At 48.6% G+C, this 17,500-nt stretch overlaps 1 protein-coding gene across 1 annotated transcript in view; it reads right to left on the bottom strand.

Moving 5' to 3' along the window:
• The window catches only part of LOC120021063 (disks large homolog 4-like), a 152,143-nt gene that overhangs the window by 8,582 nt on the left and 126,061 nt on the right, over positions 1–17,500 (bottom strand). The window contains exons 2-6 of the mRNA XM_038964713.1: positions 12,130–12,195; positions 11,427–11,477; positions 11,100–11,224; positions 6,920–7,089; positions 6,099–6,235 (exon numbers count right to left, since the gene is read on the bottom strand). Coding sequence (XP_038820641.1) covers positions 6,099–6,235; positions 6,920–7,089; positions 11,100–11,224; positions 11,427–11,477; positions 12,130–12,195 — 549 coding nt within the window. The remainder of the gene's footprint in view (positions 1–6,098; positions 6,236–6,919; positions 7,090–11,099; positions 11,225–11,426; positions 11,478–12,129; positions 12,196–17,500) is intronic.

Below are 17,500 nucleotides of genomic sequence, written 5' to 3'. Positions count from 1 at the left end.
CACACTGTTCACTTAAACACACTGTTCACCTAAACACACTGTTCACCTAAACACACTGTTCACCTAAACACACTGTTCACCTAAACACACTGTTCACTTAAACACACTGTTCACTTAAACACACTGTTCACTTAAACACACTGTTCACTTAAACACACTGTTCACTTAAACACACTGTTCACCTAAACACACTGTTCACCTAAACACACTGTTCACCTAAACACACTGTTCACTTAAACACACTGTTCACTTAAACACACTGTTCACTTAAACACACTGTTCACCTAAACACACTGTTCACCTAAACACACTGTTCACCTAAACACACTGTTCACCTAAACACACTGTTCACTTAAACACACTGTTCACCTAAACACACTGTTCACTTAAACACACTGTTCACTTAAACACACTGTTCACTTAAACACACTGTTCACCTGAACACACTGTTCACTTAAACACACTGTTCACCTAAACACACTGTTCACCTAAACACACTGTTCACTTAAACACACTGTTCACTTAAACACACTGTTCACTTAAACACACTGTTCACTTAAACACACTGTTCACTTAAACACACTGTTCACTTAAACACACTGTTCACTTAAACACACTGTTCACCTGCAGTGGTGTGTATTCATGGATGCCAAGAGAAGCCAGGCTACTCAAATATTTGACCAGTATTTGTTTTCTTTCGCTTCTGTGTTTTCATAATTTTCCATCAATTCGCAAGTGGCTGAATCTCACAAGAGAAACCATCCGAGCGAGGGCAACAGCACCCCTCTGTCTCAGTATGTATAGCCCATATATCTGATGCTGTCTGGACAGTGAAACAGCACCCCTCTGTCTCAGTATGTGTAGCTCATATATCTGATGCTGTCTGGACAGTGAAACAGCACCCCTCTGTCTCAGTATGTGTAGCCCATATATCTGATGCTGTCTGGACAGTGAAACAGCACCCCTCTGTCTCAGTATGTGTAGCCCATATATCTGATGCTGTCTGGACAGTGAAACAGCACCCCTCTGTCTCAGTATGTGTAGCCCATATATCTGATGCTGTCTGGACAGTGAAACAGCACCCCTCTGTCTCAGTATGTGTAGCCCATATATCTGATGCTGTCTGGACAGTGAAACAGCACCCCTCTGTCTCAGTATGTGTAGCCCATATATCTGATGCTGTCTGGACAGTGAAACAGCACCCCTCTGTCTCAGTATGTGTAGCCCATATATCTGATGCTGTCTGGACAGTGAAACAGCACCCCTCTGTCTCAGTATGTGTAGCCCATATATCTGATGCTGTCTGGACAGTGAAACAGCACCCCTCTGTCTCAGTATGTGTAGCTCATATATCTGATGCTGTCTGGACAGTGAAACAGCACCCCTCTGTCTCAGTATGTGTAGACCATGTATCTGATGCTGTCTGGACAGTGAAACAGCACCCCTCTGTCTCAGTATGTATAGCCCATATATCTGATGCTGTCTGGACAGTGAAACAGCACCCCTCTGTCTCAGTATGTGTAGCTCATATATCTGATGCTGTCTGGACAGTGAAACAGCACCCCTCTGTCTCAGTATGTGTAGCCCATATATCTGATGATGTCTGGACAGTGAAACAGCACCCCTCTGTCTCAGTATGTGTAGCCCATATATCTGATGCTGTCTGGACAGTGAAACAGCACCCCTCTGTCTCAGTATGTGTAGCCCATATATCTGATGCTGTCTGGACAGTGAAACAGCACCCCTCTGTCTCAGTATGTGTAGCCCATATATCTGATGCTGTCTGGACAGTGAAACAGCACCCCTCTGTCTCAGTATGTGTAGCCCATATATCTGATGCTGTCTGGACAGTGAAACAGCACCCCTCTGTCTCAGTATGTGTAGCCCATATTTCTGATGCTGTCTGGACAGTGAAACAGCACCCCTCTGTCTCAGTATGTGTAGCCCATATTTCTGATGCTGTCTGGACAGTGAAACAGCACCCCTCTGTCTCAGTATGTGTAGACCATGTATCTGATGCTGTCTGGACAGTGAAACAGCACCCCTCTGTCTCAGTATGTGTAGCCCATATATCTGATGCTGTCTGGACAGTGAAACAGCACCCCTCTGTCTCAGTATGTGTAGCTCATATATCTGATGCTGTCTGGACAGTGAAACAGCACCCCTCTGTCTCAGTATGTGTAGCCCATATATCTGATGCTGTCTGGACAGTGAAACAGCACCCCTCTGTCTCAGTATGTGTAGCCCATATATCTGATGCTGTCTGGACAGTGAAACAGCACCCCTCTGTCTCAGTATGTGTAGCCCATATATCTGATGCTGTCTGGATCAAAAGAGTAGAACATGTTGCCGCCGTAGCATTTGATTGATTGATGCCAGCAAGCGTTTGGCCTCCCTTGATAAGAAAATGATAAAGAATTACAGACACACACTGTTCACCTAAATACACAGACACACACTGTTCACCTAAATACACAGACACACACTGATCACCTAAATACACAGACACACACTGTTCACCTAAATACACAGACACACACTGTTCACCTAAATACACAGACACACACTGTTCACCTAAATACACAGACACACACTGTTCACCTAAATACACAGACACACACTGTTCACCTAAATACAGACACACACTGATCACCTAAATACACAGACACACACTGTTCACCTAAACCCACAGACACACACTGTTCACCTAAACCCACAGACACACACTGTTCACCTAAACCCACAGACACACACTGTTCACCTAAATACACAGACACACACTGATCACCTAAATACACAGACACACACTGTTCACCTAAATACACAGACACACACTGTTCACCTAAATACACAGACACACACTGTTCACCTAAATACACAGACACACACTGTTCACCTAAACCCACAGACACACACTGTTCACCTAAACCCACAGACACACACTGTTCACCTAAATACACAGACACACACTGTTCACCTAAATACAGACACACACTGTTCACCTAAATACACACACACACTGTTCACCTAAATACACACACACACACACACACTGTTCACCTAAATACAGACACACACTGTTCACCTAAATACAGACACACACTGTTCACCTAAATACACAGACACACACTGTTCACCTAAATACAGACACACACTGATCACCTAAACCCACAGACACACACGGTTCACCTAAATACACAGACACACACTGATCACCTAAACCCACAGACACACACTGATCACCTAAATACAGACACACACTGATCACCTAAACCCACAGACACACACCGTTCACCTAAATACAGACACACACCGTTCACCTAAATACAGACACACACTGTTCACCTAAATACAGACACACACTGTTCACCTAAATACAGACACACACTGTTCACCTAAATACAGACACACACTGTTCACCTAAATACAGACACACACCGTTCACCTAAATACAGACACACACCGTTCACCTAAATACAGACACACACCGTTCACCTAAATACAGACACACACCGTTCACCTAAATACACAGACACACACCGTTCACCTAAATACACAGACACACACTGTTCACCTAAATACACAGACACACACTGTTTACCTGAATACACAGACACACACTGTTCACCTGAATACACAGACACACACTGTTCACCTAAATACACAGACACACACTGTTCACCTAAATACACAGACACACACTGTTCACCTAAATACACAGACACACACTGTTCACCTAAATACACAGACACACACTGTTCACCTAAATACACAGACACACACTGTTCACCTAAATACACAGACACACACTGTTCACCTAAATACACAGACACACACTGTTCACCTAAATACACAGACACACACTGTTCACCTAAATACAGACACACACTGTTCACCTAAATACACAGACACACACTGTTCACCTAAACACACAGACACACACTGTTCACCTAAACACACAGACACACACTGTTCACCTAAATACACAGACACACACTGTTCACCTAAATACACAGACACACACTGTTCACCTAAATACACAGACACACACTGTTCACCTAAATACACAGACACACACTGTTCACCTAAATACACAGACACACACTGTTCACCTAAATACACAGACACACACTGTTCACCTAAATACAGACACACACTGTTCACCTAAATACACAGACACACACTGTTCACCTAAATACACAGACACACACTGTTCACCTAAACACACAGACACACACTGTTCACCTAAATACACAGACAGCAGGGGAACAAGGATCAGACACGCTGCTACACATGCTTCTAACCTGTACACCAGAGATGTTTCTAACCTGTACATCACAGATGTTTGTGACCTGTACATCACAGATGTTTGTGACCTGTACATCACAGATGTTTGTGACCTGTACATCACAGATGTTTGTGACCTGTACATCACAGATGTTTGTGACCTGTACATCACAGATGTTTGTGACCTGTACATCAGAGATGTTTCTAACCGGTACATCAGAGATGTTTCTAACCGGTACATCAGAGATGTTTCTAACCGGTACATCAGAGATGTTTCTAACCGGTACATCAGAGATGTTTCTAACCGGTACATCAGAGATGTTTCTAACCGATACATCAGAGATGTTTCTAACCGATACATCAGAGATGTTTCTAACCGGTACATCAGAGATGTTTCTAACCGGTACATCAGAGATGTTTCTAACCGGTACATCAGAGATGTTTCTAACCTGTACATCAGAGATGTTTCTAACCTGTACATCAGAGATGTTTCTAACCGGTACATCAGAGATGTTTCTAACCGGTACATCAGAGATGTTTCTAACCGGTACATCAGAGATGTTTCTAACCGGTACATCAGAGATGTTTCTAACCGGTACATCAGAGATGTTTCTGACCTGTACATCAGAGATGTTTGTGACCTGTACATCAGAGATGTTTCTAACCTGTACATCAGAGATGTTTCTAACCTGTACATCAGAGATGTTTCTAACCGGTACATCAGAGATGTTTCTAACCGGTACATCAGAGATGTTTCTAACCGGTACATCAGAGATGTTTCTAACCTGTACATCAGAGATGTTTCTAACCTGTACATCAGAGATGTTTCTAACCGGTACATCAGAGATACAGTAAAATAGCTCCTGGTGTGCTGACAGGCATTTATAAAGCTTCCCAGTCACTGACATGTGAAAGTGATGCTTCTCTCTGAGGAGGTTTTGAATATATTCTAGATGACTGATATGATGTCATGGCTCGTTGGGAATGATTTGAAGCTATTCTACATGACTGGGAATTATTTGAAGCTATTCTACATGACTGGGAAGGATTTGAAGCTATTCTACATGACTGGGAAGGATTTGAAGCTATTCTACATGACTGGGAAGGATTTGAAGCTATTCTACATGACTGGGAAGGATTTGAAGCTATTCTACATGACTGGGAATGATTTGAAGCTATTCTACATGACTGGGAAGGATTTGAAGCTATTCTACATGACTGGGAAGGATTTGAAGCTATTCTAGATGACTGATATGATGTCATGGCTCGTTAGGACATGAAGCAGTGGACCAGGCTCCATTTGGCAGGACCACCTACAACATTTTGTAGCTTCTGCATTGAGTCCATATTGAGTCTAACCCCACACTCAGCTGCAGTTGCTCCATGATCCAAGAGATGGCAGTAGTGCCACACAGTGCAGGCAGCAGCAGCAGCAGTGCTGAGGTTAAATAACTCGCCCATCTCACACATCTATTACGATATTAATGAAAGTAATCTTAGGCTGTGAAAAATAAAACTGTAATTTATCTAGGCTCTTAATGCACCTAAGCTACTGAAGTAGACAAAATGTGTTGGCGTGTCAAAGTGTTCCTCTACTGTGTCTGTGTGTGTCTGTGTCTGTGTCTGTGTCTGTGTCTGTGTCTGTGTGTGTGTGTGTCTGTGTCTGTGTCTGTGTCTGTGTCTGTGTCTGTGTCTGTCTGTGTGTGTGTCTGTCTGTGTGTGTGTCTGTGTCTGTGTGTGTGTCTGTGTGTGTGTGTGTGTCTGTGTGTCTGTGTGTCTGTGTGTCTGTGTGTCTGTGTGTGAGGACTGACCGCCAGTATCTTATCCCCTATCTGCAGCCGCTGGTCCTTGTGAGCAGCTCCACCCTCGATGATCTTAGTGACATAGATGCTGTTGTCTCCTGGAATGTGCTGGTTACCCACTCCTCCAGCGATGCTGAAACCTAAACCTAGGGACAGGATAAGGCAGAGAGAGCAAGAAAGAGACAGGAACAGAGAGAGAGAGCGAGCAAAAGAGAGAGACAGAAACAGAGAGAGAAAGGGGAGAGGGAGAGAAAGAGAGAAACAAAGAGAGACAGAAACAGAGAAAGAGAGAAGGAGCGAGAGAGAGAGAGAGAGAGCAAGAGAGAAACAGAGAAACAGAAGGAGGGAGAGAAAAAGAGAGAGGGAGAGAGAGAGCAAGAGAGAAACAGAGAAAGAGAGAGGGAGAGAAAGAGAAGGAGAGAAAGAGAGAAGGAGCGAGAGAGAGGGAGAGAAAGAGAAGGAGAGAGAGCATGTGAGAGAGACGGAGACAAACAGAGAAAGAGAGAGGGAGAGAAAGAGGAGAGAGAGCATGTGAGAGAGAGACGGAGACAAACAGAGAAAGAGAGAGGGAGAGAAAGAGAAGGAGAGAAAGAGAAGGAGAGAGACAGAGACAAACAGAGAAGGAGAGAGAGCATGTGAGAGAGAGACGGAGACAAACAGAGAAAGAGAGAGGGAGAGAAAGAGAAGGAGAGAAAGAGAAGGAGATAGAGCATGTGAGAGAGAGACGGAGGTAAGAAGAAAGATGTAAGATAATGTAAATGTAAATAATAACTGACAGGTACACAAATATGTAAGCATACAAACAAACAGAAACCTAAACCGAGCTGTACCTTTGGGCCCTTTGATGAGTTTGATCTCTGTAACTTTCTCTGCGGCTGGTTTCCTGCGCAGCACGTAGAGGCGGACGATGGCCCCCGCCTCCTTCAGAGCTTCTACAGCCAGACTGTGGGTCACCTCCCTCACATCAACATCATTCACAAACAGGATACTGTCATTCACACTGAGAGACAGAGAGACAGAGAGACAGAGAGACAGAGAGAGAGACAGAGAGAAAAGAGCGAGAGAGAGAGGTGTATTGTTAGTGACGAGTCTGACACACAGAATAATACCCCAAAACAATGTCCCTCCTCCTCTGACATCTCTCCTATTCTCTCCTCCGTTTGAGATGGCCCTGTGCACCATCATCTCTGTTACAGCATACTCTCTTGGCCCCATCCTCCTGTCCTGTGGCACGTGACCTGCTGCTGCTGGGCTGGCCTTCACTCTATCACTCTAACTACCCAGAGAGAAGAGCAGTCAGAGTCAGTTAGCCAGCCAGCCAATCAGTCAGTCAGTCAGACCCTTACAAAAAACAAGTCAAATTTGCAGTTTCACATGTGAAATCACATTTTCTCATGTGAAATATCTGTTTTCACATGTTGAGCTTAAATTTCCCAAGTGAAACCATATTTTCACAGGTATTAAATTTAGATTTCATATGTTAACACCACATTTTCACATGTGAGGAGAATAACATGTTTTCACCTCACGTGAAAAACATTCACATGTGAAAATCACATTTGCAGCCAATTTCATATGTGAAAAACTTCCACATGCAATTGCAATTCCACATGTAAAAGTGAGATTTTCACGTGAAAGGTTTTCACATATAAAACAGCAAATTAGATTTTTAAATGTGATTGTTTTTCACAGATGAACTTGAAATTCCACATGTGAAAGTGAAAATCAGATTTGCGGTTTTACATGTAAGAAAACTACAACTGTGAAAATCTCACTTTCCCATGTAGAATTGCAGATTGACATGTGGGGTTGAAATAATGTTAGTCTACCCACATGTGAAAAGATGGTGTTAACATGTTTCAGTAGCAATGTTTTTAACGGTGGAATTAGTGTGACCACATCTAAGAAGCTCCAATGCAGGAAAATTGAACTATTTTGCGAGACATTCGTGGAACATTGGACAAAATAAAACAAATTGGGCGGGTTAATGGATCACGTTTCAGTGGTGGCATAATTCTGCTGTACATCCAGACAAAAAATAATTACATTGAAAGCAGAACAAAATATTGCAAATAAATCATTTTGAAATGTGAGAACAAATTAACTGCAAATGGACACATTTATTTTTTTCAGTGAAAACTTTTTTATGATAACGCGATAAAAAAAACACCTCCCTCTTTCCTGAATTGTCCCTGTCTTTGGTTGTGACCCTGGTTACGTGACCCTGGTTACGTGACCCTGGTTACGTGTGACCCTGGTTATGTGTGACCCTGGTTACGTGACCCTGGTTACGTGACCCTGGTTACGTGACCCTGGTTATGTGTGACCCTGGTTATGTGTGACCCTGGTTACGTGACCCTGGTTACGTGACCCTGGTTACGTGACCCTGGTTACGTGACCCTGGTTATGTGACCCTGGTTACGTGACCCTGGTTACGTGACCCTGGTTACGTGACCCTGGTTACGTGACCCTGGTTATGTGTGACCCTGGTTATGTGTGACCCTGGTTATGTGTGACCCTGGTTACGTGACCCTGGTTACGTGACCCTGGCCTTTGCTGCCTTTTTTCTACTTGCAAGTTTTGGCACATCCCTTCCAGCAACATAGCACCCTGCATCCTACGGCTGGTTTGTGTCTGAAGCTAAGCAGGGTCAGTCCTGGTCGGTTCCTGGATTGTAGAACATATGTATCTGGAAGTGGTGTAAAATAAACATTTCTAATTTACGTGTCCGACTCTTGAAAAAACATGTTTAAAAATGTTTTTGTCCATAAGGTAGGTAGAGAATCAGTCAGTCAGTCCACCAGCCCTATGGCTCAGTCAGTCAGTGAGTCAGCCAGTCAGTCAGCCAGTGAGTCAGCCAGTCAGTCAGCCAGTGAGTCAGTCAGTGAGTCAGCCAGTCAGTCAGCCAGTCAGTCAGCCAGTGAGTCAGCCAGTTAGTCAGTGAGTCAGTCAGTCAGTGAGTCAGCCAGTCAGTCAGTCAGTCAGTCAGCCAGTGAGTCAGTTAGTGAGTCAGCCAGTCAGTCAGTCAGCCAGTGAGTCAGCCAGTGAGTCAGTTAGTGAGTCAGCCAGTTAGTCAGTGAGTCAGCCAGTCAGTCAGTCCACCAGCCCTATGGATCAGTCAGTCAGTCAGTGAGTCAGCCAGTCAGTCAGTCAGTCAGTCCACCAGCTCGATCGCTCAGTCAGTCAGTCCACCAGCCCTATGGATCAGTCAGTCAGTCAGTCAGCCAGTCAGTCCACCACCCCTATGGCTCAGCGTCAGCTCATTTTGAGGTCCTCAGAGTATGTTGATACATAGCAGACAAGGCTTTTCAAGCACCATAATGTGATTCACATTTTTCAAAACCTTGGTGCTCATTAATATTCAGGACATGACATTGTTATGACCTTGTCCATTACGTCACCTGCTCCTAAAGTTACATTCTGACACCTGCCTTTGCATAATCACCCACCATGAAAACACTGCTTTTTAAATACCATCTTGCTTCATTTGAGGAACACACTAAATTTACACGGCTAAATATTTACATTATATTGAATATAGGCATATTTCAAAACATTTTAGTGACTCTCAAACTGTCTTTTGTTACATTCAAAGCTACAGAATTTTCTCTAACATTCAGAGAAATGTCAACTGTATGAGTAAGGATACGTGTGGTTTGGATGGAGCTAGTCCATGAGGGATGTGGTGGAGCTAGTCCAGCCAGCCATGAGGGATGTGGTGGAGCTAGTCCAGCCAGCCATGAGGGATGTGGTGGAGCTAGTCCAGCCAGCCATGAGGGATGTGGTGGAGCTAGTCCAGCCAGCCATGAGGGATGTGGTGGAGCTAGTCCAGCCAGCCATGAGGGATGTGGTAGAGCTAGTCCAGCCAGCCATGAGGGATGTGGTGGAGCTAGTCCAGCCAGCCATGAGGGATGTGGTGGAGCTAGTCCAGCCAGCCATGAGGGATGTGGTGGAGCTAGTCCAGCCAGCCATGAGGGATGTGGTGGAGCTAGTCCAGCCAGCCATGAGGGATGTGGTGGAGCTAGTCCAGCCAGCCATGAGGGATGTGGTGGAGCTAGTCCAGCCAGCCATGAGGGATGTGGTGGAGCTAGTCCAGCCAGCCATGAGGGATGTGGTGGAGCTAGTCCAGCCAGCCATGAGGGATGTGGTGGAGCTAGTCCAGCCAGCCATGAGGGATGTGGTGGAGCTAGTCCAGCCAGCCATGAGGGATGTGGTGGAGCTAGTCCAGCCAGCCATGAGGGATGTGGTGGAGCTAGTCCAGCCAGCCATGAGGGATGTGGTGGAGCTAGTCCAGCCAGCCATGAGGGATGTGGTGGAGCTAGTCCAGCCAGCCATGAGGGATGTGGTGGAGCTAGTCCAGCCAGCCATGAGGGATGTGGTGGAGCTAGTCCAGCCAGCCATGAGGGATGTGGTAGACATGTAATATTCATCTCCTCTGATACCTTTTACAATCCCAAATGTGCTCTTTAAATGCCATGTTAAATTCCTTCAGTAATGGACAGGCCTGTGAGGGAGAGTGGGAGTCTGGACCAGCCCCTAGTCCAAGGCTGACACAGAGATGGATGGTGGAGTGTGGTACTGAGGGTCTGGGTAGGGTGAAGAGGAGGGAACAAAGGGAGGGGGGAGGACTATATTTAGGCAGCTACTCTGTGATGGGTGGGCTCAGTGGTGAAAAGTGTCTGTCTGGCTGACTGAGTGAATGCAGCCTGTGAAGGAGAGGGATGGGGGGGGGGGGGGGGGGGTCGGGTTGGTACTTCTCCCTTGTAGACCCAGTTGGCTCTGACATGAGTAGCCTACATCACTGGTGTACCTCTGAGTTGTGGGTTTGTTTGTGTGTTTGTGTCTGTGTGCATTTGCGTATGTATGCTTGAGCCTGTGTACACACACTAGTGTGCCTATGGATGTGTGAATGTAAGTACACTGAGAGTCAAGGTTGGGATTGACAACTTGAGGGGGTGAAGAGGTGAGGATGTTAGCTGCGTTAGGTACAGTAGTTAGTTAGTGGCGTACCTCAACCGTCCGTCCTGGGCCGCAGCTCCTCCAGGGATGATCTTGGTGATGAAGATGCTGGGGTCATCACCAACATGAGGGTTATCTGTCCCCCCAGCTATACTGAAGCCCAGGCCTGAGTTACCCTGAACACACACCATAATGTACAGTATCAAACCTGGTGACTATTACAGACCAAACTGTACTAGATGACATACATTTTAATGTGACTGTCCCTGATTGGTTGTGGGATGATGGTATTAAGGCCTGATTGGTTGTGGGATGATGGTATTAAGGCTTTCACACCATGTTGGCACCATTCCAGTTATCTGTTGAAAAGACACTTACTCTTTCCAGTGTAATCTCTTCATACTCAATTTCCCCCTCTGTCCCGTTGACCTGCAAGGAAGACACAGTGCCAGCACACTTTCCGTGAGTGATTATAAAGTCTATCAAATTGGTCACAAACACATGGTTAGCAGATGTTAACACGAGTGTAGCGAAATGCTTGTGCTTCTAGTTCCAACAGTGCAGTAATATTTTTTTTTTTTTTTACATTTATTTAACTAGGCAAGTCAGTTAAGAACTATTTAACTAACTAGGCAAGTCAGTTATTTACAATGACGGCCTAGGAACAGTGGGTTAACTGCATTGTTCAGGGGCAGAACGACAGATTTGTACCATGTCAGCTCGGGGATTTGAACTTGCAACCTTTCGGTTACTAGTCCAACGCTCTAACCACTAGGCTACCCTGCCGCCCCAATATCTAACAAGTAATCTAACAATTCCCCAACAACTACCTAATACACAAAATCTAAAGGGGTGAATGAGAATACATATAAGTATATAAGTATATGGATGAGCGATGGCCGAGCGGCATAGGCAAGGTGCAGTAGATGGTATAAAATACAGTATATACAGTACATGTGATATGAGTAATGTAAGATATGTAAACATAATTAAAGTGGCATTATTTAACATATTATGGGATGAGGATTGTGAAGGATGATGACCAATCAACCAGTGCTCTGCAGTAAATAACGATCCTTACGTAGGGGGAGCCGTCAAGTGTGTCAGTGTTCACCACCACTGGGGGAGAATTTCCCTGGAAAGAGAGAGAGGAGAGAAAATGTTAGCCCACACACACACACACACACACACACACACGCACGCACGCACGCACACTAAATATTTAGGGCCACGGCCTTGTGGCAGATACAATATTTTTCTGTCCCGGACCCTCTTTCTGTACAGTGAGATAGTGTTTGAGTGATTCCTCAGGATAAGCAGGCATGGAGTCCGTCTGCCCTGCTCAGACTGTGGAGCCTCTCCCACTGCAGGCAGGCAGGCCCTACAGTCACAGCCACGGCCATTTTAGAGCCTAATGATGATGACAACAAACAGTCCCTGTGACATGTCCTGCCTGACACACTGACTGCTCCACACCCCAGCCACAAGGCCCCGGCCACAAGGCCCCAGCCACAAGGCCCCAGCCACAAATTCCATCCACAAGACCCTAGCCACAAGACCCCAGCCACAAAGTCCCAGCCACAAAATCCCATCCGCAAGACCCCAGCCACAAAGCCCCAGTCACAAAGCCCCAGCCATAAAATCCCATCCACAAGGCCCCAGCCACAAAATCCCATCCGCAAGACCACAGCAACAAAATCCCATCCACAAAATCCCATCCACAAGACCCCAGCCACAAGGCCCCAGCCACAAAATCCCAGCCACAAGACCCCAGCCACAAGGCCCCAGCCACAAGACCCCAGCCACAAGACCCCAGCCACAAAGCCCCAGCCACAAAGCCCCAGCCACAAAATCCCATCCACAAGGCCCCAGCCACAAAATCCCATCCGCAAGACCACAGCAACAAAATCCCATCCACAAAATCCCATCCACAAGGCCCCAGCCACAAAATCCCATCCACAAGGCCCCAGCCACAAAATCCCATCCGCAAGACCACAGCAACAAAATCCCATCCACAAAATCCCATCCACAAGACCCCAGCCACAAAATCCCATCCGCAAGACCACAGCAACAAAATCCCATCCACAAGACCCCAGCCACAAGGCCCCAGCCACAAAATCCCAGCCACAAGGCCCCAGCCACAAGGCCCCAGCCACAAGACCCCAGCCACAAAATCCCATCCACAAAATCCCATCCACAAGACCCCAGCCACAAGGCCCCAGCCACAAAGCCCCAGCCACAAGACCCCAGCCACAAAATCCCAGCCACAAGGCCCCAGCCACAAGGCCCCAGCCACAAGACCCCAGCCACAAGACCCCAGGCACAAGACCCCAGCCACAAAATCCCATCCACAAGACCCCATCCACAAAATCCCAGCCACAAAATCCCAGCCACAAAATCCCAGCCACAAGGGCCCAGCCACAAGGCCCCAGCCACAAAATCCCATCCACAAAATCGCAGCCACAAAATCCCAGCCACAAGGGACCAGCCACAAGGCCCCAGTCACAAAATCCCAGCTACAAAATCCCATCCGCAAGACCCCAGCCACAAAATCCCATCCGCAAGACCACAGCAACAAAATCCCTGCCACAAAATCCCAGCCACAAGACCCCAGCCACAAGACCCCAGCCACAAGGCCCCAGCCACAAGACCCCAGCCACAAGACCCCAGCCACAAAATCCCATCCGCAAGACCACAGCAACAAAATCCCATCCACAAAATCCCATCCACAAGACCCCAGCCACAAGGCCCCAGCCACAAAATCCCAGCCACAAGACCCCAGCCACAAGACCCCAGCCACAAGACCCCAGCCACAAGACCCCAGCCACAAAGCCCCAGCCACAAAATCCCATCCGCAAGACCCCAGCCACAAGGCCCCAGCCACAAGACCCCAGCCGCAAGACCACAGCAACAAAATCCCAGCCACAAAATTCCATCCACAAGACCCCAGCCACAAGGCCCCAGCCACAAAATCCCAGCCGCAAGACAACAGCAACAAAATCCCATCCACAAAATCCCATCCACAAGACCCCAGCCACAAAATCCCAGCCACAAGACCCCAGCCACAAGACCCCAGCCACAAGACCACAGCAACAAAGCCCCAGCCACAAAATCCCATCCGCAAGACCCCAGCCACAAAATCCCATCCGCAAGACCACAGCAACAAAATCCCATCCACAAAATCCCATCCACAAGACCCCAGCCACAAAATCCCATCCGCAAGACCACAGCAACAAAATCCCATCCACAAGACCCCAGCCACAAGGCCCCAGCCACAAAATCCCAGCCACAAGGCCCCAGCCACAAGGCCCCAGCCACAAGACCCCAGCCACAAAATCCCATCCATAAAATCCCATCCACAAGACCCCAGCCACAAGGCCCCAGCCACAAAGCCCCAGCCACAAGACCCCAGCCACAAAATCCCAGCCACAAGGCCCCAGCCACAAGGCCCCAGCCACAAGACCCCAGCCACAAGGCCCCAGGCACAAGACCCCAGCCACAAAATCCCATCCACAAGACCCCAGCCACAAGGCCCCAGCCACAAAATCCCATCCACAAAATCCCAGCCACAAGGGCCCAGCCACAAGACCCCAGCCACAAAATCCCATCCACAAGACCCCAGCCACAAGGCCCCAGCCACAAAATCCCAGCCACAAGGGCCCAGCCACAAGACCCCAGCCACAAAATCCCATCCACAAGACCCCAGCCACAAGGCCCCAGCCACAAAATCCCAGCAACAAGGCCCCAGCCACAAAATCCCATCCACAAAATCGCAGCCACAAGGGACCAGCCACAAGGCCCCAGTCACAAAATCCCAGCTACAAAATCCCATCCGCAAGACCCCAGCCACAAAATCCCATCCGCAAGACCACAGCAACAAAATCCCTGCCACAAAATCCCAGCCACAAGACCCCAGCCACAAGACCCCAGCCACAAGACCCCAGCCACAAAATCCCATCCGCAAGACCACAGCAACAAAATCCCATCCACAAAATCCCATCCACAAGACCCCAGCCACAAGGCCCCAGCCACAAAATCCCAGCCACAAGACCCCAGCCACAAGGCCCCAGCCACAAGACCACAGCCACAAGACCCCAGCCACAAGACCCCAGCCACAAAGCCCCAGCCACAAAATCCCATCCGCAAGACCCCAGCCACAAGGCCCCAGCCACAAGACCCCAGCCGCAAGACCACAGCAACAAAATCCCAGCCACAAAATTCCATCCACAAGACCCCAGCCACAAGGCCCCAGCCACAAAATCCCAGCCGCAAGACAACAGCAACAAAATCCCATCCACAAAATCCCATCCACAAGACCCCAGCCACAAAATCCCAGCCACAAGACCCCAGCCACAAGGCCCCAGCCACAAGACCCCAGCCACAAGACCACAGCAACAAAGCCCCAACCACAAAATCCCATCCGCAAGACCCCAGCCACAAAGCCCCAGCCACAAAGCCCCAGCCACAAAATCCCATCCGCAAGACCCCAGCCACAAAGCCCCAGCCACAAAGCCCCAGCCACAAAATCCCATCCACAAGGCCCCAGCCACAAAATCCCATCCGCAAGACCACAGCAACAAAATCCCATCCACAAAATCCCATCCGCAAGACCACAGCAACAAAATCCCATCCACAAAATCCCATCCACAAGGCCCCAGCCACAAAATCCCATCCGCAAGACCCCAGCCACAAAATCCCATCCGCAAGACCACAGCAACAAAATCCCATCCACAAAATCCCATCCACAAGACCCCAGCCACAAAATCCCATCCGCAAGACCACAGCAACAAAATCCCATCCACAAGACCCCAGCCACAAGGCCCCAGCCACAAAATCCCAGCCACAAGGCCCCAGCCACAAGACCCCAGCCACAAAATCCCATCCACAAAATCCCATCCACAAGACCCCAGCCACAAGGCCCCAGCCACAAAGCCCCAGCCACAAGACCCCAGCCACAAGGCCCCAGCCACAAAATCCCAGCCACAAGGCCCCAGCCACAAGGCCCCAGCCACAAGGCCCCAGGCACAAGACCCCAGCCACAAAATCCCATCCACAAGACCCCAGCCACAAGGCCCCAGCCACAAAATCCCATCCACAAAATCCCAGCCACAAGGGCCCAGCCACAAGGCCCCAGCCACAAAATCCCATCCACAAAATCGCAGCCACAAAATCCCAGCCACAAGGGACCAGCCACAAGGCCCCAGTCACAAAATCCCAGCTACAAAATCCCATCCGCAAGACCCCAGCCACAAAATCCCATCCGCAAGACCACAGCAACAAAATCCCTGCCACAAAATCCCAGCCACAAGGCCCCAGCCACAAGACCCCAGCCACAAGGCCCCAGCCACAAGACCCCAGCCACAAGACCCCAGCCACAAAATCCCATCCGCAAGACCACAGCAACAAAATCCCATCCACAAAATCCCATCCACAAGGCCCCAGCCACAAAATCCCATCTGCAAGACCCCAGCCACAAAATCCCATCCGCAAGACCACAGCAACAAAATCCCATCCACAAAATCCCATCCACAAGACCCCAGCCACAAGGCCCCAGCCACAAAATCCCAGCCACAAGACCCCAGCCACAAGGCCCCAGCCACAAGACCCCAGCCACAAGACCCCAGCCACAAAGCCCCAGCCACAAAGCCCCAGCCACAAAATCCCATCCACAAGGCCACAGCCACAAAATCCCATCCGCAAGACCAAAGCAACAAAATCCCATCCACAAAATCCCATCCACAAAATCCCATCCACAAGGCCCCAGCCACAAAATCCCATCCGCAAGACCCCAGCCACAAAATCCCATCCACAAGACCACAGCAACAAAATCCCATCCACAAAATCCCATCCACAAGACCCCAGCCACAAAATCCCATCCGCAAGACCACAGCAACAAAATCCCATCCACAAGACCCCAGCCACAAGGCCCCAGCCACAAAATCCCATCCACAAAATCCCAGCCACAAGGGCCCAGCCACAAGACCCCAGCCACAAGGCCCCAGCCACAAAATCCCATCCACAAAATCGCACCCACAAAATCCCAGCCACAAGGGACCAGCCACAAAATCCCAGCCACAAGGCCCCAGCCACAAGGCCCCAGCCACAAAGCCCCAGCCACAAAATCTCATCCACAAAATCCCATCCACAAGGCCCCAGGCACAAGACCCCAGCCACAAAATCCCATCCACAAGACCCCAGCCACAAGGCCCCAGCCACAAAATCCCATCCACAAAATCCCAGCCACAAGGGCCCAGCCACAAGACCCCAGCCACAAGGCCCCAGCCACAAAATCCCATCCACAAAATCGCAGCCACAAAATCCCAGCCACAAGGGACCAGCCACAAGGCCCCAGTCACAAAATCCCAGCCACAAGGCCCCAGCCACAAGACCCCAGCCACAAGACCCCAGCCACAAGACCCCAGCCACAAGACCCCAGCAACAAATCCCATCCA

Source organism: Salvelinus namaycush, chromosome 26, assembly GCF_016432855.1.
Source record: "Salvelinus namaycush isolate Seneca chromosome 26, SaNama_1.0, whole genome shotgun sequence".
Classification (NCBI taxonomy): domain Eukaryota; kingdom Metazoa; phylum Chordata; class Actinopteri; order Salmoniformes; family Salmonidae; genus Salvelinus; species Salvelinus namaycush.
The sequence above is the reverse complement of the archived record's forward strand: the minus strand, read 5'-3'. Positions and strand labels throughout refer to the sequence as shown.